General features: G+C 41.0%; 1 protein-coding gene, 4 non-coding genes and 1 pseudogene across 5 annotated transcripts; all 6 read left to right on the top strand.

The window, feature by feature from the left end:
* The first annotated feature begins 1401 nt into the window (after nt 1–1401).
* LOC147126875 (uncharacterized) lies at nt 1402–3063 on the top strand (annotated as a pseudogene).
* A 2158-nt stretch (nt 3064–5221) lies between these two features.
* Nucleotides 5222–19733, top strand: LOC147126872 (uncharacterized). Its single transcript, XM_086022127.1, has 3 exons — nt 5222–5652; nt 12880–16271; nt 17414–19733. The coding sequence occupies exons 1-2, from the start codon at nt 5550–5552 to the stop codon at nt 14316–14318; spliced, it is 1542 nt and encodes a 513-aa protein (XP_085878253.1). The 5' UTR covers nt 5222–5549; the 3' UTR covers nt 14319–16271; nt 17414–19733.
* trnat-agu (transfer RNA threonine (anticodon AGU)) lies at nt 17671–17743 on the top strand. Its single transcript has one exon. It is a non-coding gene; the product is annotated as a tRNA-Thr (tRNA).
* On the top strand, nt 19276–19348 carry trnat-ugu (transfer RNA threonine (anticodon UGU)). Its single transcript has one exon. It is a non-coding gene; the product is annotated as a tRNA-Thr (tRNA).
* Nucleotides 19734–19779: 46 nt separating the features above from the next.
* Nucleotides 19780–19852, top strand: trnat-agu (transfer RNA threonine (anticodon AGU)). The gene has a single exon. It is a non-coding gene; the product is annotated as a tRNA-Thr (tRNA).
* A 1181-nt stretch (nt 19853–21033) lies between these two features.
* On the top strand, nt 21034–21106 carry trnat-ugu (transfer RNA threonine (anticodon UGU)). The gene has a single exon. It is a non-coding gene; the product is annotated as a tRNA-Thr (tRNA).
* The last annotated feature ends 460 nt before the right edge of the window (nt 21107–21566 follow it).

Here is a 21566-nt window from a genome sequence, read left to right as displayed (position 1 = left end):
CCCGCAACAAGGTCAAAAGTCTTTTAGATGGATAGTCGAGTGATCAAGTCACCTATTTCCACTAATATCTAATTCGGACTAAGACAGTTTGGAACGCAAAGGATTGAGATGCTAAGTTGACCCTCTCCTAAGAGTTACAAGAGTGTTCCTTTTGAACATTTTGAACTTCCTTAAAATGACACTGGCAACGTCCTTAAATCGACACGTAGGTCACTTCCCCAAAAGAACATCTGTTGGCGGGGCCACTCAATGTCGTTCAGCATCGCGAGGTGCCTGTGTTTCATCTTGGCAATAAGCAAGTAAACCATAGCTGGAAGTTAAGTTTGTGTGACTCTATGTGAAGCTAAAACAGTTCATGTCATTCAAGTCTAGTCAAGTCTGGCGAACTCTGGTAGTTAAATTTAGTAGTACAATTTGTCAAATTTGCTTGGGACTTAATCCAACACATTGAATCATATCACATCACAGCATTCATAGAACTTTTGTTTCGCCATTTGTGCTATCACTACATCACCTTTTGTGGCACATTGTCATCACAATCCTTGACAATGTGTGTATATATACACGCCCCCCCCCCCCCACATATATATATATATATATATATATATATATATATATATATGTATGTGTGTATATATATATATATAATAAAATCTTGTGCCTGCGTGGGTTTTCTCCAGGTACTCCGGTTTCCTCCCACTTTCCAAAAACATGCATGGTAGGTTAATTGGACACTCTAAGTGTGATTGTGAGTGTGTTTTTGCTATTTTCAAAAAATTCTAATTCTATTGTACCAGTCTCCCAACGTGCCATTACCACAAAATGCCCCAGGTTGCGAGGGCCCTTAATAGCTGCGCACAGCTCTAGTTATTATTATTATTATGATGATGATGATGAGGACTAGCAGGGAAAAATAAAGTGCAGATGCAGAAGCAGCACAAAAAACTAATCTAGGAGAGTCTACTTGTATCTTTGATTAAAAAATGTCGTAAACATTTGTTGTGACCACTGTTATGAAATTGTTAACATAAAGCCATGCGAACATGAAACACGCAAAAAAAACCACAAACTCCAATTCTAACTCTGATAATCAAGTATCAATGAACATGGTTTCTGTAAAAAAAAAAATTTTAATCTAAATGGGGACACATTAAACTACGCTAGCCTTATTAGGTCAATCATCTGCCAAATAAACACCATTAGCCTTATCACCATTTTATTGTAATAGCCGTAAGTAACATTAAACCTTAAGTATACATATAAACAATCATCTGTTGTGTTAAAACATGAGATTTGACCAACTTGGTGTGCTTATTTTCTTATGTCTTCAAGATGTCGATGAAGATCTTCACATTAAGGAGGAAATAGACGACGATGAGACCCCCCCACATAAAAGGGAAGATGGTGCCTGAATGTCATCTCATTAAAAGAGAGGAGGAACAGCACCATCACATCAAACTGGAGGAGAAAGAGCACCTCCACACTAAGGAGGAGGAAAAAAAAACTCCCTACGTCAAAGAGAAGGAGGAGGATATCACAGAGTTTCCATCGGCTGGTGTCTCTTTGCAGAGTGAAGATGATGCTCAAAATGAGGAGAGCGGAGGGGCGGAGCCTCCAAACAGCAGCAGCTCAAGTCAACACATGACAACAGAAGGTGATGGAGACCACTGTGGAGGATCCCAAGTAGATGACCTCAGAGCTCCGTTTGCCTGTTTGGATTGTGGCAAAAGGTTCTCTGACCAAGGGACCTTAAAAAATCACAGAAGAACACACACTGGTGAAAAGCCGTTTGCATGCTCAGTTTGTGGTAGAGGATTCTCTCAGAAGGGGAACTTAACAGTACACACAAGAACCCACACTGGTGAGAAACCTTTTTCCTGTTCAGTTTGTGGTAAAAGATTCTCCCATAAGGGAGACTTGACAAAACACACAAGAACACACACTGGTGAAAAGCTGTTTGCATGCTCAGTTTGTTGTAAAGGATTCTCTCAGAAGGGGAACTTGACGAAACACTTAAGAACCCACACTGGTGAGAAACCTTTTGCCTGTTTGGATTGTAGCCAAAAGTTCTCTGACCAAAGCACCTTAAAAAATCACAGAAGAACACACACTGGTGAAAAGCCATTTGCCTGCTCAGTTTGTGGCCAAAGATTCTCAAAGAAGGGAAACTTAACAGTACACACAAGAACCCACACTGGTGAAAAACCCTTTTCCTGTTCAGTTTGTGGTAAAAGATTCTCCCATAAGGGAGACTTGATAAAACACACAAGAACACACACTGGTGAAAAGCTGTTTGCATGCTCAGTTTGTGGTAAAAGATTCTCTCAGACGGGAAGCTTAAAAACGCACTCAAGAACGCATACTGGTGAGAAACCTTTTGCCTGTTCGGATTGTGGCCAAAGGTTTTCAGACCAAGGGACCTTAAAAAATCACAGAAGAACACACACTGGTGAAAAGCCGTTTGCATGCTCAGTTTGTGGTCAAAGATTCTCTCAGAAGGGGAACTTGACAAAACATACAAGAATCCACACTGGTGAGAAACCTTTTGCCTGTTTGGATTGTGGCCAAAGGTTCTCTGACCAAAGCACCTTAAAAAATCACAGAAGAACACACATTGGTGAAAAGCCATTTGAATGCTCAGTTTGTGGTCAAAGATTCTCTCAGAAGGGAAACTTAAAAATACACACAAGAACCCACACTGGTGAGAAACCTTTTTCCTGTTCAGTTTGTGGCCAAAGATTCTCAGTGGAGGGAACTTTAAGACGTCACATGAGAACCCACACCGATGAGGAAACCTTTTGCCTGCTCAGACTGTGGTAAAAGATTTTCTTTTAAGAGAAGTTTAAGGGTACAAATAAGAACACACGGGTGAGAAACATGTTTCCTGTTCGGTTTGTTAGCAAAGATTCTCTTGTAAGAGCAGCTCAAAAATCCACACAAGAACACACACTGGTGAGAAACCGTCTACCCCCTCATATTGTGACCAAAGATACTCTCATAAGAAAAGCTTAAAAACTCACACAAGATCAACAAGTGGCGAGAAAAAAAAAATTGTGGCCAAAGGTTCTGTCAAATGAAAGACTTAAGAACTCACACAAGAACCCACACTGATGAGAAGCCATTTTCCTGCTTAGTTTGTGGCCAAAGATTCTGATGGAAGTATTAGGGTTAAGAATCATAAATGTCTAAGTGATCTTATATGATGAGTTGTCATCAGGGTCATAATAGTTTTGGATTTTTCAGCATAGCTCATGTTTCTGTTTCCCAGTATTGAGCTATGCCCCAGTATCAGGCGTGGACTGACCGGTATGGCTGGAGTGCCGGGAACAAAAAAAAAATACTCTGCAGCTTTTAATGCAGCAACCACCCGCAGTGTTTATTTTGCGACCTGCTTGCAGCAGACGTTCCTTGTGTATTGCTCGCTGCCCAATAAAGTTGTGTTTGTTCAAAAAGCTTGAATCAGTGGAGTCTTCTTCAATACCACCCATCACAATTGGGAGTCAGGCAGGCCCGTTGGGGGTTGGGCAGTTATAATCAACTGTGTAGGTAGAACTGACTGAAGTTTGTGACGCTGCATCAGCAACATCTATGTTTTTTTTTGTGATGTGTTTTCACAAAATTAGGCGTATGGCGTGGAGATTGGTTTTGAGTTATTGACCAAAAAACATTGTGTGGTCAAAAATGCAGATTTTTGAAAATTTTCCCAAAATACTCTCCTTAAAGTCTTTATTTTAATTTCCCAGTAGCCAAAAGGTTAAACTTCGAAGTTTATGAAAATAAGTGATTAATTAGACAATGTGCGTTGTAGCTAAGTAAACTAGTGCCTGTTTTGTCACACCAAATAGAAAATAATCTTGTGAGACAAAATTCTTCATTCAAATTTCCTATTGTGGTAATTTGACCTCATTAAACACACACACACCCACACACACGCACGCACACCCACACACACACAAAACAAACAGAAGTTCAAATGATTTCCTTTTAAGAAATGGTTAGTTCTCTCATTGAAACCATGCAAACTTTTTTTTTAAAGAATCGGAATCGAATCGATTACCTGGAACCGCATTCATCTAAATTCAAATGATGTCCAACTGTAAATACCAAGTCAATTATTAAGTGTCTGGATGGATAGAGGGAGATTTAGGAATAGTAAAGCAACACATAAGCAACCCCCCAAATGGTAATGAATCGGTTACATCAGCCATAATGAGGCTCTGAAAGGTCAAAAGTACATTATTCAATATACAGTAATAAATATTTATATCAGCAATGCATTTGCGTTTGTTTTCTCCCTTTTAACCATGGGATGCTGAGAGCTACATAACCAAAGGTCTCAAAATAACATTTTTTAAAATAAATTTAGCTTTACAGGACACTATATTTATGATATTTGTTAACGGTATTCCATATGTGCTCCATTAACCCTCTCCAGGCAGGTGTTGCAGATTCGCAACTAATTGCTGATCACCTAATTAATACACATTCATATTACGTGAGCCCTTTTTTATCCAGAAGTACTACTAAACTATTACTAAAATGTAATTTGAGCCTGGCATCACCCCTTATCACAGTTTTGCTGATTTATACCCGAGGCCAAAATTGTTGGTACGAATCTCTTGATGAAAAGAAAAACCAGCAGTGTGCCAACATACCTGCTGAGAAGTGCACAAGTATCACTGAGAGTCAAAAAACGTTTGATTGCAGTGAATGCCTATAAAGGTTGTGTGGCAAAATATTTTAAGGGGACCAGAATTTTTGTACAGGCTTGTTTCACGAGTTTGCTTTTTAGAATAATTTATTACTTTGGTAAATTCAAGTTATTTCTGTGACCACGTGGGGTTTTCTTTCATTAACAGAGGGTTACAATTTTGTCCATGTGTGTATACGATGAAAAATAATCTCTTGGATGTACATTTTTTCAAATCAGAATTGGAGGTTTTACCAACATCAATAATGAACCAAATTAAATCATAGTCATGTTGGTGAGACTATGATTTGTATGCATGCAATCAATGTACATAAATTTGAAAAATAAATTCAACTTATTTTTCAGCATATATAAATAAAGAGAAAGAAAGACAGTCAATAGACAACATATAAATACTGTTGTAAATGTCAACCATTTCCTAAACAAGAATAAGAGGAGCGCTGCAAATGATGCTGGTGAAAGCGCCGCAATCGCGTTTGGCACAGTTTGTTCAAGTGGTTTGCCGTAGATTTTTCGCTGCAGCTCTCCATATTTTTACCTATGCACACGCTTCACTACATTTTCCAGATTAAAAAAAACTCAAATTTACTCAAGAGACACAACGCAGGCGCCCATTGCTACTTTCGGTGACTTCAATATCTTTTGTTCAATCTTTCTCCTCGCTTCAAGTCGTCTCGACGCACGTTGGAGCTCCGCGGCATAGTTTAGCTTAGCTCATTTTAGCTTAGCTTGGTTTAGTTTAGCTAAGATTGCTAGCCGCAAACAAAGAGACGCGTTTGGGATCAACTCATCGCTCAGCAAAGATCAAGTGTGATTGTCAAGTGATTGCTGGGTGAAAATGTGCGCAAGAAATACAGCAGAGTACGAGGAGGAACTTAGTGGAGCAAAAGAGGACAACGACGCTGATTTCAAGAAGTCTCTGGTTGGCTCACACAGAGCAGGTTTGTTATCACCTCGATCTTACTCTCTATTGTGTACGAAGTAGTTTTACAACATTTCTGTGTTTGTTTATAATGGCGAGACCTTCATCCGAGCACTGTATGATGTGACATTGAATATGACTCGGTCCGTCTGTCGGTCCCCCCACCCCACTCCAAAAAAACACTTAAATACAATACAAGCTGTAACTTGTTATAGAGCTGTAACAAAGCACTTTACAAACAATACAATAAATAGAACAAAGACAATAAAAGGTTGCGATACATGTATTAATAAATATAGATATAAATAATATATAAAATATAAATAATTAATGGCGGCGGCACGGTGGTCGTCTCAGATGTCACAGCCGGGAAGCAAGCATTGTAATATTGCTTGGTTTGTCAGTTCTGTTTAGTGAAAACGGCGACCGATCGCCAACAAAAGTAAAATGCACATTAATACTGTCCACTTCAACCTGTGAAAATATAAAAGCTTAGGGATGGGAATTTTGACTAATTTGCCCGCCGACTAGTCTCAAATTTTATTTGCGACTAGTTGACTAGTCTATAAGCAAGAAAACCTGAAATTGAATACATATTGAATTCAAAGTTTAAAATGCAAATGTTTTGTGTATTTACAGTAGGGGCTATTTTAGCCCAAACATTCAGGACAGGTCCGCTGATAGTGTAGTGGTACACACGCCCGAGTTGTGTGCGGGCAGCGTGGGATCGATTCCCGCTCAGTGACGGTGTCTGTGTGTGCCCTGCGACTGGCTGGCGACCAGTTCGGGGTGTAGTCTGCCTTCGCCCGTTGACGACTGGGATAGGCTCCAGCAACTCCCCGCGACCCTGTATAGGATAAGCGGTTTAGAAGATGACATTCAGGACAGTTTGTTAATTTAAATTCTATTGAGGTAACAACAATTGACTGAATAAAAGTGAACAATTGAAAGAGAAATGCATTTCTGATACATTTTCCAATGCAATGCATGGCATTTATGAATAACGTATTGAGTAATGGTACCAACGCCCAGTCCAGCAGGGTCTCATTCGCCAGCACCATGGTAGGTGCATTATCATGCACACAGGCGACGACTTTTTGTAGTGTCCACGTACCCATCACACTCCGCAGGTGAGCAGCCAAGTTTTCAGCTGTGTCTCATTCCTCTAAGGCGCATGTCTGGAGCACACAGCAGCGGAGATTTTCTTCGTCCACATAATGACACGTTATAGTCATGTAAGATTCGGTGGCTATGGACATCCATCCGTCTGTAGTTATGGCCACATAGTTGCTCGTAGTATCAAGCGCTCGCAGCATCTCCTCTTTCATTTGGTTATGGCTACTCTCGAGTTGGGACGTGATTGTTTTGCGACTGGGCACCGCGTACTCGGGCTCGATAGACAGCATTAATTTTTCAAACCCTTTTCCTTCAACAAACGAAAGTGGCAGCATATTGCGGGCAGTCATTTCACAAATTAGTTGGGTAATCTTTGCTGTGCGGCGAGCATCACAGAGCCTGGCTGGAACAAACGCTCTCACGCTCGTCTGGCTGGTCCCGCCGCCATGCCCACTGTCATATGCTGCATCAAAATGCTGCCAAATGGAGCTGCCAAATGGAGCTGTTTTTTTCGTGGTAGCTTCGACATCTTCAGAATTCCAAACTTAGTGTCCCCGCCCCTACTATGTGTGTGGGGGTGGGGGGTGGGGGGGGGGTGTACTCGGGTGCTGGGGGGCAATTCTCTCTCTTGGTATTCAGCTTGTTTACAGGGGCCGAGGCAGAGGCGTGTGGAACAAGATGCGTGATAATGCAGCGTTTGATTATGATTATTATTTTATATGATATTTATTGTACAGTTTTATTTTGGGGGGATTTGCGCCTCTGTTACACTGTTGGGAACCCCCGACATCGTTCCCACACTTCTAAATACTTGTTACACAATCAAATTAACGTTCAAAATGCAAAATGAAGAATAAATACCAAGCTGCAGGCTGTGAGAAGAATTGAGCTTCAACCGCGGCAGTTGACGATCACGACGGAACGTTCACTAAAAAACTACGTTAAAGTTTTAATTTTTATCATAAAATTGACTTACCTTAACTAGAATGCCATAGTGTAATTTATCCAATCCCGCACTTTAAAACATTTGTCGTCATCGTGAAAAGTGAAAGTAAAAACGTCCGCTTCTTCTTCGCTTATTCTTCTTCTTTGCCTGCTCTTTCTTGTTAGCTCCCTTTGTTGCCTCCTACTTCATCTAAAATCGAAGAAGAAGCATGGCATGCATTAATTAACTTTACCTTTGCACAATAACATCAACAAAGTCCTTCGGATAAAATGAAATGCGAGATTGTAGTTAACGTAAGCTGTTTTAAGACAACCTAAGACAAAACTAGCAAACACTTTCACACTTTGTTTGGCGATGTCTAAATCCGTGTCGCTGGCCGGCCGGGAGCGCGTTGCGCTCGCGACTTATAAACACAGCTGTTGTACTGCACTGAGGAAGGCTGCAAGTGACAGGTGAAACTGTCAGCACGGTCAGAGAGTTTTCTCTTCACAAAAAAATAGGAAGATCATTGTCATTGTCGAAACAAAAGAAACTTGAAACTCATGAACAAAATGAGTCGATGCTTACGATTAGCGATAGCGATTAGCATTAGCGATACTTATTAGTATGTTCAGTCAACAACCTACAATCATCCACAATTCAGCTCGTATATAAATGTCCATCCATCCATCCATTATCTGTACCGCTTCTCCTCACAAGGGTCGCGGGGCGCGCTGGAGCCTATCCCAGCTGTCTTTGGGCAGTAGGCGGGGGACACCCTGAACTGGTTGCCAGCCAATCGCAGGGCACACCGAGACAAACATCCGCACTCACAATCACACCTAGGGGCAATTTAGAGTGTCCAATCAACTTACCATGCATGTTTTTGGAATGTGGGAGGAAACCGGAGTACCCGCAGGAAACCCACGCAGGCACGGGGAGAACATGCAAACTCCACACAGGGAGGCCGGAGCCGGGATCGAACCCACGACCTCTGAACTGTGAGGCGGACGTGCTAACCAGTCGACGTATATAAATGTCATTACACATAATTGTCTAAGTTAGTTTCAGACAACGATTGAACAAGAATGAACCACAAACAGGCAGACATGCTAACGATTAGCAATCGCGATCAGCATTAGCTATAGCGATTAGTATGTTCAGTCAACAACCTACAATCATCCACAATTCAGCTCGTATATAAATGTCATTACACAAAATTGTCTAAGTTAGTTTCAGACAACGATTGAACCAGAATTAACCACAAACAGGCAGACATGCTAACGATTAGCGATCGCGATCAGCATTAGCTATAGCGATTAGTATGTTCAGTCAACAACCTACAGTCATCCACAATTCAGCTTGTATATAAATGTCATGACACACACTTGTCTAAGTTACTTACAGGCGATGGTTGAACAAGAATAAACCACAAACAGGCAGTTGCCTGCCTCTCACTGTATTGCATCATGCAGCCACACACGTACGGAGGAGCACACTCAGCACAAAGGAAACGAAGACATAATTACGATCGAATACATAAATACTTTTGGAGACTTGGAAACATTCTACATGGTCGGGGATAAATGAAAGACTTATTTAATCGATCTACAACCATTTTGGTGAGTGTAAAGTTATCTTACCGTAACTTTCTTGTATGCTATTTGTAGCATCGTAGCTCGGTGGAAATGATGTGTACTAGGCGCACAATCCATCCATCCATTATCTATACCGCTTATGCTCACAAGGGTCGCGGGCGTGCTGGAGCCTATCCCAGCTGTCTTCGGGCAGTAGGCGGGGGACACCCCGAACTGGTTGCCAGCACACAGAGACAAGCAATCACACACACTCACAATCACACCTAGGGGCAATTTAGAGTGTCCAATCAACTTACCATTCACGTTTTTGGAATGTGGGAAGAAATCGGAGTACCCGTGGAAAACCCACGCAGGCACGGGGAGAACATGCAAAATCCACACAGGGAGGCCGGAGCCGGGATCAAACACACAACCTCTGAATTGTGAGGCAGACGTGCTAACCAATTGATCACCGTGCCGCTCTAAGGCACAATTTCCTCCCAAAATGCGACTTATACTCCAGTGCGACATATGTTTTTTTCCTCTTTATTATGCATTTTATGGCTGGTGCGACTTGTACCCCGGAGCGAATTATAGTCCAGGAAAATACGGTAAGTAACATGTATTGCTGTTGTGTATTGCCATAATTTAGATGGCACTCCTAACCATCTCTTAACTGTATATTCTTTCTTCGAGAAGGAAGAAAAAAAAAAAAGGTATTTATGACAGATGTGACTGGCGAACGTGTGCAGTCTGAAAATATTAGAACTAAACTCAAAATATTTTGGGGGGGATACGTTGAAAATCCTCATGGATCACATAAATCATATGTATGAGAGCATTTTGGCAACTTGGGGTGAAAGGAGTCTGCCTCTTGTTCATCATTCGTCATTCAGACATGCCATGAAAGCTGCAAACATACTCAACGAACGCCGCCGTCGCAAAGGCTAACTTCAAAGTAAAGCGTACCAAATAATACACTGAGTCATTGAAGCCAATACAATAGCCTTAGTAGACTTTTACTTTGAAGTTAGCCCGTGTGGTGGCGTAACAGCTAACTTGACTTCTGTTTTCAACGTTTTGGCTTGCTTTACGCAGTTTTAATTGACAGTACATAGTGGCCATCAACAGAACGTCATCCCGCAATCATATTCAGTTGCTAATTTAGGACGATAACAAACCGCTAGTTAATTACGCCGTCATTGTATGATACGGCACACGTCTCTGGCATTAGTGGCTAGGAATGTGGCCCCTCCAGGGCACCCTAACAGCACTCCACAGCTCCTTCAGTGACAGACTGTTACACCCTCGCTGTGCAAAAGAGAGGTTCCTTCTTGCCTGCTGCTGTCAGACTCTTTAACAAGAACATTGTGTAGTCGCTACAAACTGGCGGACATTAGTGCAATTGTGCAGTCCTGCACCTGAGCTCATATCGTGCAATACTCAATATTCCCCACTACTGTAATACCGTGCAATACTCAACATTCCCCACTACTGTTAGTCTAGTATTATTTTTATCCAATGCTGTTCCTTACATTTCACTACAGCACTGCAGCACTGTCACTTACTTAGACTATTTTTCCTCTGTACTATGTACAGGCCAAAATGAGTGTTCCTCATACTTTTTATGTAGATGTATGTTTGTGTGTATATACATGTGTATATACACGTTACTGCGTATATTTACATAGGTTTGATCCTGAATGTTTGCCATCAATGTTATACATTAATGGCTAAATTATGCCGCCGTCCGTCCCTGTGTGACCTATATCTTTGCTGCTGTAACACTGAAAATTTCCCCACTGTGGGATCAATAAAGGCATTCTTATCTTATCTTCTTATCTTAGCTAGCTATTAGCATAAGCAACAAGTGCCTGGCTGGTAGTTCAACAGCTGTTCCTTGCCTTTATATTTTTTATACTTCTTTTTCAATATTGTGGACCAAGATTACTTTGTAATGCACTCTCCAAGTTTTAAGGAATGGAATGTGCCTTAAATTGCACTTTGAGGTCTTTTTCATTATACGTATATAAAAAAAAAACAATTAAATGAAACTTTGTCTTCATTTATTTTACAAAACACTTTTGTATTCAGCTAAAAATGTCTGGCAGGATACATTGTTTTATGCACTGGGCTGTACCGATAATTCAATATCAATATGTATTGCAATTGACACGTGATCGATATCAATAGAAAATGCCTTCAATCAAACATTCAATAAAAAAAAAAAATAGAAAACAAACCTGATTGCAGCACGACGCGTGATGTAGGCAGCGCACATCCGCCTCCAAACACAAAGAAGAAGTTAAACCAACGAAGAAAAAGCAGCTAACCCCAACGAAGAAGAAGCAGCTAACCCAACGGAGCATGCCGCGCGGGCCCGGCGGCCGTGCGCCATACTCGTGTTGAGTGAGCGGCATAACTTCGTTCAAATAAATGACCAGTGGACTCAATAAAACTCAATAAACTCAATAAAATATTATTCATGATAACCCGATTTAAACACCTCCGGATGGAGACGTGGTGTACAAGTAAAGGAGTTCCCTGACTTTGACATGCTAGCGCCAGTGTTAGCCATGTCCGACCCTCTATGAACAATGTATGGCAATAATGAGTCCGCTAAAAAGATAAAGTAGTCCTTAGACAGTTGGTCAATGATAATGTATACACCGTAAGAGAGTATTAGTTCACTTACATTGGATGAACATTGAATGAAGTCAAATTAATGTGTATCAACAATAATGCTTTGGCGTAGCACCTAATGCAAATAAGCATTTACAATGCACTGGTGGAGGAGCAACGGCACATTACGCTACATAACGATGTACGCAACCGTGCTCTATAACCCTATAGTTTTTATAATGCTATGAATGTGTGGAGTCGGTATTAGTGTAACAGTGGCGGCGACTCCGCTGTCCCAGCCCTACCTACTCAGACTCCGAAGCCTGGCCGTCACTGGCTTGGGAGCACGGGCCGTAAATTCATCGGCTTTCAAAGCTCCAAGGAAAGAGATTTTAATTAGGAACAATCACGCAGCGCAAGCTGGCGTCTTAACTGGGTTAGCTTTGTTGCTACGAACGTAACAGCTGAGTGTTTCACTCTAGGCATGACTAATGGATTTCCACTTAATGCAACGGTTACACTGATGTAAAATTTTGGTCATTCTTGGTTTAGGTGGTTATGCCTGGAGACTGGAGAGGGACGGAGGGATGACGTCACAACGTCGCATGCACGTTGTCACAAGTGCAATCAAACATTAAAATGTCACGGGGAAACACGAGCAAACTCATACATATAAAAATGTGCACCTCACCTCTCAAGTCATTTTTTCAGCCCAAGTGCATGTTCCAGCATGGGTTCTAACATTTTTGTTTTGTTTTTCTCAGCAAAACAAAAATGCCAATAAGAATACCGTTGATGCACCGGATCAATAAAATCTTATCGATACCCATACCTAGCCACCACTCAAAAAGGTGCAATGTGCAAGTCTTTCCACAAATAATGGATCAGTAAGTGAATTTGAAAATGCCAAACAGTACGTATTAATCTTTACTCATCTGGCTCTTCTAATAATCTTCATTCTAAATACAAACCTAACACTGTGTGTATGGCTTCTGTCCTCTTGCAGACATCAGTGAAGATTTTCGTCCTCACATTAAAGAGGAAGAAGAGGACGAAGAGGTCTCCCACTTTAAAGAGGAAGAGGAGCAGCAGTCTCCTTCCGTAATAAAAGAGGAGGTACTAGAGTGCCCTTGCATGAAAGAGGAGGGAGAAGAGCCCCCATACATCAAAGAGCAAGAGGAGGTTTTCTGCAAGTTTCCATCAGCTGGTGTCGTTCTGAAGAGTAATGATGAAAGTCAAAGAAAGGGGAGCAGAGGGGCGGAGCTTCCAAGCAGCAGCTCGTGTCAACAAATGTCAACAGAGAGTGATGGAGACCAATGTGAAGGATCACAAGCAGATGGCCTCCTACCTCCATTATCAGATAGTGATGACGTGTCATCACATGATGCTGCTGCTTCTGATGATGATGATGAAGAAGCGGAAGGTGTTATGACATGTAACACTGACAACAAATGCTGGAAAAAACACAGCCGTTTAAAACACATGAGCACACACGCTGGTGAAAAACGTTTTTCCTGTTCAGTTTGTGGGAAAAGATTCGCTGATAAGTCACACTTAAAATTACACACAAGGATCCACACTGGTGAGAAACCTTTTGCCTGCTCAGTTTGTGGCCAAAGATTCTCTCAGAAGGGAAGCTTAACAAGTCACACCAGAACCCACACCGGTGAGAAACCCTTTGCCTGCGTATTTTGTGGCCAAAGATTCTCTCAGAAGGGAAACTTAAAAAAACACACAAGAACCCACACTGGTGAGAAACCTTTTTCCTGTACAGTTTGTGGTCAAAGATTCGCTAATAAGTCACACTTAATATTACACACAAGGAGCCACACAGGTGAGAAACCTTTTTCCTGCTCAGTTTGTGGTAAAAGATTCGCTGATAAGTCACAATTGAAATTACACACAAGAACCCACACTGGTGAGAAACCTTTTGCCTGCTCAGTCTGTGGTCAAAGTTTCTCTCAGAAGGGAAGCTTAAAATGTCACACAAGAATCCACACTGGTGACAAACCTTTTTCCTGTACAGTCTGTGACCAAAGATTCTCTGACAATCGAAACTTAAAATTACACATAAGAATCCACACTGGTGAGAAACCTTTTGCCTGTTCATTTTGTGACCAAAGATTCTCAGTGAAGGAAACTTTAAGACGTCACACCAGAACCCACACCGGTGAGAAACCCTTTGCCTGCGTATTTTGTAGCCTAAGATTCTCTCAGAAGGGAAACTTAAAAAAACACACAAGAACCCACACTGGTGAGAAACCTTTTTCCTGTTCAGTTTGTGGTCAAAGATTCGCTGATAAGTCACAATTGAAATTACACACAAGAACTCACACTAGTGAGAAACCTTTTCGCTGCTCAGTTTGTGGTAAAAGATTCTCTCAGCAGGATTCGGTCATGAGACACAAGTGTGCTGGTGACAACCGCAATGATGAAAAAGTTTGAAATGAAAATGTTTAACAGGTGAAGTATTTAGCATGACAATTATTTACAAAATCTGGGTTGTTTTATTCTATGTAGCATCTTTTATTTTGTCTTCTTCTCTTTGTATCTACTAAGTCCTCCTGTGGACCAGTGTTGAGAATTAGCACTGGTGCTCCATTTTTAAGCAATGTAACACTTAGTACAATGTTTTAGTGATGTCCATATGAAGTCCATTCATAATTGATTACAGTGGTACCTCTACTTACAAAATTAATTGGCTCTGGAATAAATTTCTTAAGTAGAAAATTTTGTAAGTAAAGACGTATTTTCCATGTAAATGCCTTAATCCGTTCCAAGCCCCCCCAATATTCAGACATAAATGTTTTATAAATATATAAAGCATCTCTCTCTCTCTCTCTCTCTCTCTCTCTCTCTCTCTCTCTCTCTCTCTCTCTCTCTCTCTCTCTCTCTCTCTCTCTATATATATATATGCATATATTATATTTTTTATATATTTATATATTTGACCGTTCAGTCAAAAAAGAGCAACGGCTCTCCTGTTCGTCCTCCGCTACTCTCGCTCGTATACCCTCCCATCCAGCGAGCTGCACGATGCATTCATTAATCTCGTAAACAAAATAACTTGGCAAGACACGAATTCGACCACAACACAGATAACCCAATTCGTTACACTATGTCTGTAATTTATTTCTTTGCATCTATGTTTGCCACCCCCTGGCTGTTGTTATAACAAACATTACCGCAACATTTGCGAGGATCGTCCTTCGATCGTCACTTTATGAGGAAATACTTCATGTTAGAAATCTCACGTTGTTTTATTATAAGTAATTGTTGGCATTTGATAACTTCATTGAGTTTGGATGAAGTGCTGAGATGTCCCACACTGTGAGCAGGCATTGAACGCTCCTCAAGCGCTAAGTGTCAATAGCGAGAGACGTGGTTTCTTTTCTTTCTCCTCCTTCAACACAGCTAGCTAGTGGTTTGTTTGTGCCAGCAAACTCAGTAGTTGCAGATTTCCCATGTTTCATCACGTGTGTTGTTGTGTGTAAAAGTTAAAAGGTGAGTTTAATAATTTAAGTTCGTGTCAGCTGTACATAATAGCCTAGATATGTTCTCGGGAGTGATTTCACGTTGATAACCACTAGTATGCTAACTATTCTAGTGATGAAACGTGTGAATGTGTATTGTATGTATTGTTTGGCTGTTTAATTTCTTAATACAGTGAATTGTAATGTTTAGGCATATTGTTAACAAATGGATATGCATTGGATGATGTTGCTAGGTTATTCTTTGTCTGTGTTGTTGCAGACCACAATAAATAGACGTGTCAAGTGGAATACGGGCCTGTGTTTTCTGACAGGAGCACCCACATTCATACCTTGCCACTCTAAAATAGAGTCAGCTGGAGACATCATCCCAATCATATGGTCCTCTCCATTTTACTTCACATTATGTACAGTTAATACAATCTTGCAGCCCGAGTCAACCAGAAAATTGTTTCTAGTTGGAAAACAGAAACGCTAACGGAAGTGACGTATGGGCTGCCTCGCAAAAGTAGCAGTAATGTACTTTATTTTTTATTTAGTAAGTCCGAAGATAAAAACACAACAGCCAGGGGGGTGACAAACGTAGAGGCAAAGAAATATATTACAGACATATAAAGCGTGACATCATCAGCAGGTGCGAAGGACCCGATCCATTCTGGACATTTTAAAAAATTTCAATGAACATACTATCAGTCCAGCCCTCGGCTTGTCGCAAATTTGTTTATTTGGCCCTCCGTTCATTTGATTTTGACACCCCTGCTTCAGGGTCGTGGGAAGTGCTGGAGCCTATCCCAGCTGACAATGGGTGACAGACTACACGCTGAACTGGTCGCCAGCCAGTCGCAGGGGACACACAGACACCGTCACTGGGCGGGAACTGATCCCACGCTGCCTGCACACAACTCAGGTGTGTGTACCACTACACCATCAGTGACCCTTTCATTCTCTCTACTTTCCGTACCCATTGTATAATTATTTCATATTATTCTTTTTGTCAAGGCTTTTTATGTGGTAATTTCTCACTAGACAGTGATTGTGAAATCAGGGTTTGTCCAGTCAAAAATCCGAAAGGTTATGGAAATTGAAAATATGTTTCTAGTTAGCATTAACATATTAAATAAAATAGTTATTCAATGGTTAAATCAACCAAGCAAGTCTTTTGTTTTATTCCTCTTCAAAGGACACATGAGCATGAACTTTTAAATACATTTTTAACAGTGACTCCATCTTACATCACATCTCTCGCTGACTTTTGACGACTAAAGATTTGAGAGGTCCATTTTTACTGGGCTGGCAGTGAATAAGTCTGGGCCATCACTCTGTTTCATGAAGGGGGGGGACTTGGCCCCACACGATGTACAGTGCAAAGATTGAAAAACAATACAATACTGTGTAAAAGTTCAAAGTCATCATTCGATTCAAAGTTGAAGGCTCAAGGCACAGAGCCAGGAGACCCAACACAAACACGGGGAGTGGGTTTACAAAATTGACCACAAAAAAACAAAATATGTCTATACATGCCTCATTTTTATTTATTTCTTGCTTTCCCTCTTAAAAAAACCAAACTGTGCTAAAAGGCAGATTTCCAAAATTATCAAATTCATAAACGCACTTGACTAGACCTAATATTTAACTTAGCATACATGCATACCAAGGATGTAACAATAACAAAGATATTGCAATAATAAAATTGCCACGATATCATTATGTTACGATATTAAAAGCAGCATCTGCTTCCCAAAAGTTATTTTTGCCCACTTCAGATGAACACAGCATTGTGAACTCATGAAGCCCATGATACTTTGCGAGCTGAGCCAACAAGAGCACATGGCAGGAAGGAATTGTAACCCCCGCCCCCCAAAAAAACGGAAATAAATCAGTAACTTCAGCCATAATGAGGTGCTCATAAGTTCAAAAGTATATTATGTAATACAATTAATATTTATATCAGCCATGTATTTGCATTTATTTGCTCCATTTTGAACCCTGGGATGTTGAGTGTTGAGATCTAAACAGTTAAAGGTCTCAAAACATTATCTCTTTATTAAGAACGACAGCAGAGTACGAGGGGAAACGTTGTGGCGCAGAAGAGGACAACGACCCTGTCTTCAAGAAGGTCGGCCATCTTTGATCGCCATCTTCTGCAACCATGCGGTCAAAATATGTTCGTAATGTGTTCACACAATCTGCAGTGCGCCTTCGTAATTTTCTCAGCACAAAAATGGCTGTTGATTTTTGACACATCCTAGTGACCATTGTATTTGAACTGAAACAATTATTTATTCGTGAAATCAGCTTAAGCATGAGGCTTCATAGCTCAGTGGTTAGAGCACTGGTCTAGTAAACCAGGGGTCGTGTGTTCAATTCTCACTGAGGCCTGCTAGATTAGTAAATGACTGACATACAAACATTATGAATAATGGCTCAGGCTGAATCTATGCAGTTGTCCTCACAGTCGTTAGGAAGTGTAACAAATCAATAGTTCCCACCTTTAAATGCCATGCTAACAGTGTGCTGCTATGCAAGTCTTTAATCTCTTTTTGTCTGAGGAAAAGAAGCGGCCTAATAAATATAATGTCTATATTTTAATATAGACTAGTACAGTTAGACTTCATTTATGCCTGTTTTAAGTGAGAAGTGGCCGCTCATGTGGGCCAAATGGTCAGCAGGTCACTGGCCTTCTAGGGGGGAGGCAGGATGCCCTCAGACCGTGGACATCTGGATAAACATTCCTGTGACTTGCCTGTCGTAAACTGATCATTCTCAAGGTAATCAATCTTAGGGGCGTGCAATTTGAAGTAGACTTTGGGGCGCCTCTAGGAATTAGCTACTCATGTGTACCCAATACATATGTAATTATCAAGTTTGAATATTGATCCTGCTCCCCATAAGAAGGGGGACGCGAGACGGGAGGAGTACGCGCACGCGGCAACTCAAAGAACAACTTCTTTGGCATCAGCTGTATTGGTCTTAATAAAATCTTATTGTCCAATCAACTGAATTGTTGATTGGAAGTCTTTTGCATCATCAATCCAGTCTGGCCTTGCCTCTGCTCCGGACAGAGGCATCGACTGACCCTGCTCCTTGGAAGAAAATACACTACACTAATAATTATGCACGCCTTAGGAGCAACATTTTGGCCACATCCCACAACACACAAGGTGGAGGGAGCAGACCGAGCTTCTCAATATATGGGCCAAATTTACTCCTGAGAGAGGAACGCAGTCTGCCTTCATCGCAACCAAAACTCATCGGGTGTAACAATTGGGAGCCTCCGACTCAAGTTCTGTTCTCTCTGCTGCCAAAGTCAGTCCTGAATATTTTTTAGTTTTTTTTTATAAATCGTTCAACAAAGTCCATGACGTAGTCTCTCTCTGCTTCTTTAATTATACCAAGGATTATTCCTCCTTGGACGTGTCTCCAAATTTACAAGATGTGCTTGAATGTCCTCTTGCAGTTCAAGTTTATGCACCAACACTTCCTTTACCAATTCGATGGAAAATTCCTCCATCTCTGACACTCGACGCCTGGTTTCCTCAATCTTGTTGTTCATTCCTTTCATGTCAATGTGAACAACACAGAGCGTCTGCGTTATCTCGGATCTGAAGTCTGAAATATGTTTCTGAATTTGTCCCGTGGGTTTGTTGACCTTGCTCACGTCGGCATGCACCTCCTGTATTTCGGGGATAATGCTAATTCTCATAGCCTCCAAGCTAGTGTGGTGGATTAACTTTCTAGCTGTTTATACTCATTTGCATATTTTAATGGGGGCATGGAGAGTCTGGTACGCAAACATTTACGCATTGGTTGACATTTACAAAAGGAAAGTGCATACACAGTTTCATGCAGCTTTTGCCCGGCATTTTCTGGATTTGTCCATATGTACGTTTTTCAGTGAGCAAGCCATGCAAGGCCTCATAGCTCAGTGGTTAGAGCACTGGTCTTGTAAACCAGGGGTCGTGTGTTCAATTCTCACTGGGGCCTGGTGAATAGTTACACTTGCATTATGTGTTAGTTCGCATTTTTGGATAATGTGCGAAAGCCCCATCGTTAGCAAGAGAACTGCTTTCGTAAATGAGCAGTAATAGATTGCATTACACTGAAGCCAAACAACTAATAACAATTTACAAATTTCTGTCTGTTGTGCTAACCAAGAAAAGTGCGAGAATCAAAATCAGGACTCTTGCTTCACAAGACCAGAACTTCAACCATCTATGGTCTTAGCATGTTAAACGGTGCTTTAACAGCTACGCTATGTGACCTTGCTTAGTCGCAGGGTATTAGCATGGGAATTAAATATCATAATTACATTTTTTCAGCACAAAAATGTCTGTTGATTTTTGACACATCCGAATGACCACGCATTGTTCTTGAACTGAAACAATTGTTTATTCATAAAATCAGCTTAACCATAAGGCCTCATAGCTCAGTGGTTAGAGCACTGGTCTAGTAAACCAGGGGTCGTGTGTTCAATTCTCACTGAGGCCTGATAGATTAGTAAATGACTGACATTACATTACAGCTATATAATTAATGGCTCACGCTGAATCTATGCAGTTGTCATTAGGAAGTGTCACAAACAAATATTATTTCCCATCTTTAAATGCCATGCTAACAGTGTTCTCCTATGCAAGTCTTTAATCTCTTTTTGCCTGAGGAAAAGAAGCTACCTAATAATTATGCACGCCTTAGGAGCAACACTTTGGCCACATCCCACAACACACAAGGTGGAGGGAGCAGACCGAGCCTCTCAGCATATGGGCCAAATTTCCTCCTGAGAGAGGAACGCAGTCTGTCATCATTGCAACCAAAACTCATCGGGTGTAACAATTGGGAGCCTTCGACTCAAGTTCTGTTCTCTCTGCTGCCAAAGTCTGTCCTGAATATTTTTTATTTTTTTTTATTTTTTTTTATAAATCGTTCAACAAATCCCATGACGTTGTCTCTCTCTGCTTCTTTAATTATACCAAGGATTATTTCTCCTTGGACATGTCTCCAAATTTGCAAACTGTGCTTGAATGTCCTCTTGCAGTTCAAGTTTATGCGCCAACACTTCCTTTCCCAATTCGATGGAAAATTCCTCCATCTCTGACACTCGCCGCCTGTTTTCCTCAACCTTGTTGCTCATTCCTTTCAAGTCAATGTTAACAACACGGAGCGTCTGCGTTATCTCCGATCTGAAGTCTGCTTAACGTAGCTTCGTTGACCTTTCTCACGTCGGCATGCACCTCCTGTATTTCAGCGATAATGCTAACTCTCATAGCCTCCAAGCTAGTGGGGTAGATGACCTTTCTAGCACCCCCGTGCAGTCTTCGTGCTTGCACGATGACAAAACGTGGTCTTCGCGGTTTGCCAATCAATCCCCCCCCCCCCCCCCTCCATTCATATAAGTTTCAGACATGATTCTATTGACTTTACAAGTTAAATATTAGGGGAGGCGACTCGGACCCACTGGTGAATGATGCTGCCACTCACATCTCCACCATACCGAAAGTCCCGGGCACGCCTTGTTTATACTCATTTGCATATTTTAATGGGGGCGTGGAGAGTCTGGTACGCTAATATTTCCGCATTGGTTGACATTTACAAAAGGAAAGTGCATACACAGATTCATGAATTTTGCCCGACAGTTTCTGGATTTGTCCATATGTACGTTTTTCAAGGAGGAAGGCCTCATAGCTCAGTGGTTAGAGCACTGGTCTTGTAAACCAGGGGTCGTGAGTTCAACTCTCACTGGGGCCTGCCACATAGTTACACCTGCTGAAAGCTATTTCACCTAAAGAAATTGGTATCATGAATGCACTACATTGTTTATTGGAAAAAGATCATCTATCAGAGGCTGAATAGATTCAATTGAAAAAAATTAAGAGGAAATAAATGTTGCATATATTATCAGGGCTAAAGGATCCTTTAAAGAGCCAAATGGATGGAATTTGTTGAGAGAAGCTAGTTATTTTTTGCTCTGGAGAAACGTCATCAAAAAAGAAATAATGTTTCAGCCCTTAAAATAAAGGATAACATAACCACCAATTATGTAGACCTTTCAAAATATGTTGGAGAATTTTACGCTCATTTACATGAATCAAACTCTTGCATCAGTGATTGTAATAAGTTCATTCATTCATTGAAATCGATTATTTCAGAACATTTTAAATTATGCTGTGAACAACCAATTTCCAAATTGGAAATATATGAGGATTTT

The sequence above is a fragment of the Filicampus tigris genome, chromosome 22, assembly GCF_054856515.1.
Source record: "Filicampus tigris isolate MCC_2025a chromosome 22, RoL_Ftig_1.0, whole genome shotgun sequence".
Classification (NCBI taxonomy): domain Eukaryota; kingdom Metazoa; phylum Chordata; class Actinopteri; order Syngnathiformes; family Syngnathidae; genus Filicampus; species Filicampus tigris.
The sequence above is the reverse complement of the archived record's forward strand: the minus strand, read 5'-3'. Positions and strand labels throughout refer to the sequence as shown.

Coding starts and splice junctions, on each gene's coding strand:
- LOC147126872 (XM_086022127.1), top strand. CDS start 5,550: ATGTGCGCAAGAAATACAGCAGAGTACGAGGAGGAACTTAGTGGAGCA. Junction 5,653..12,879: donor GGTTGGCTCACACAGAGCAG/GTTTGTTATCAC, acceptor GTCCTCTTGCAG/ACATCAGTGAAGATTTTCGT.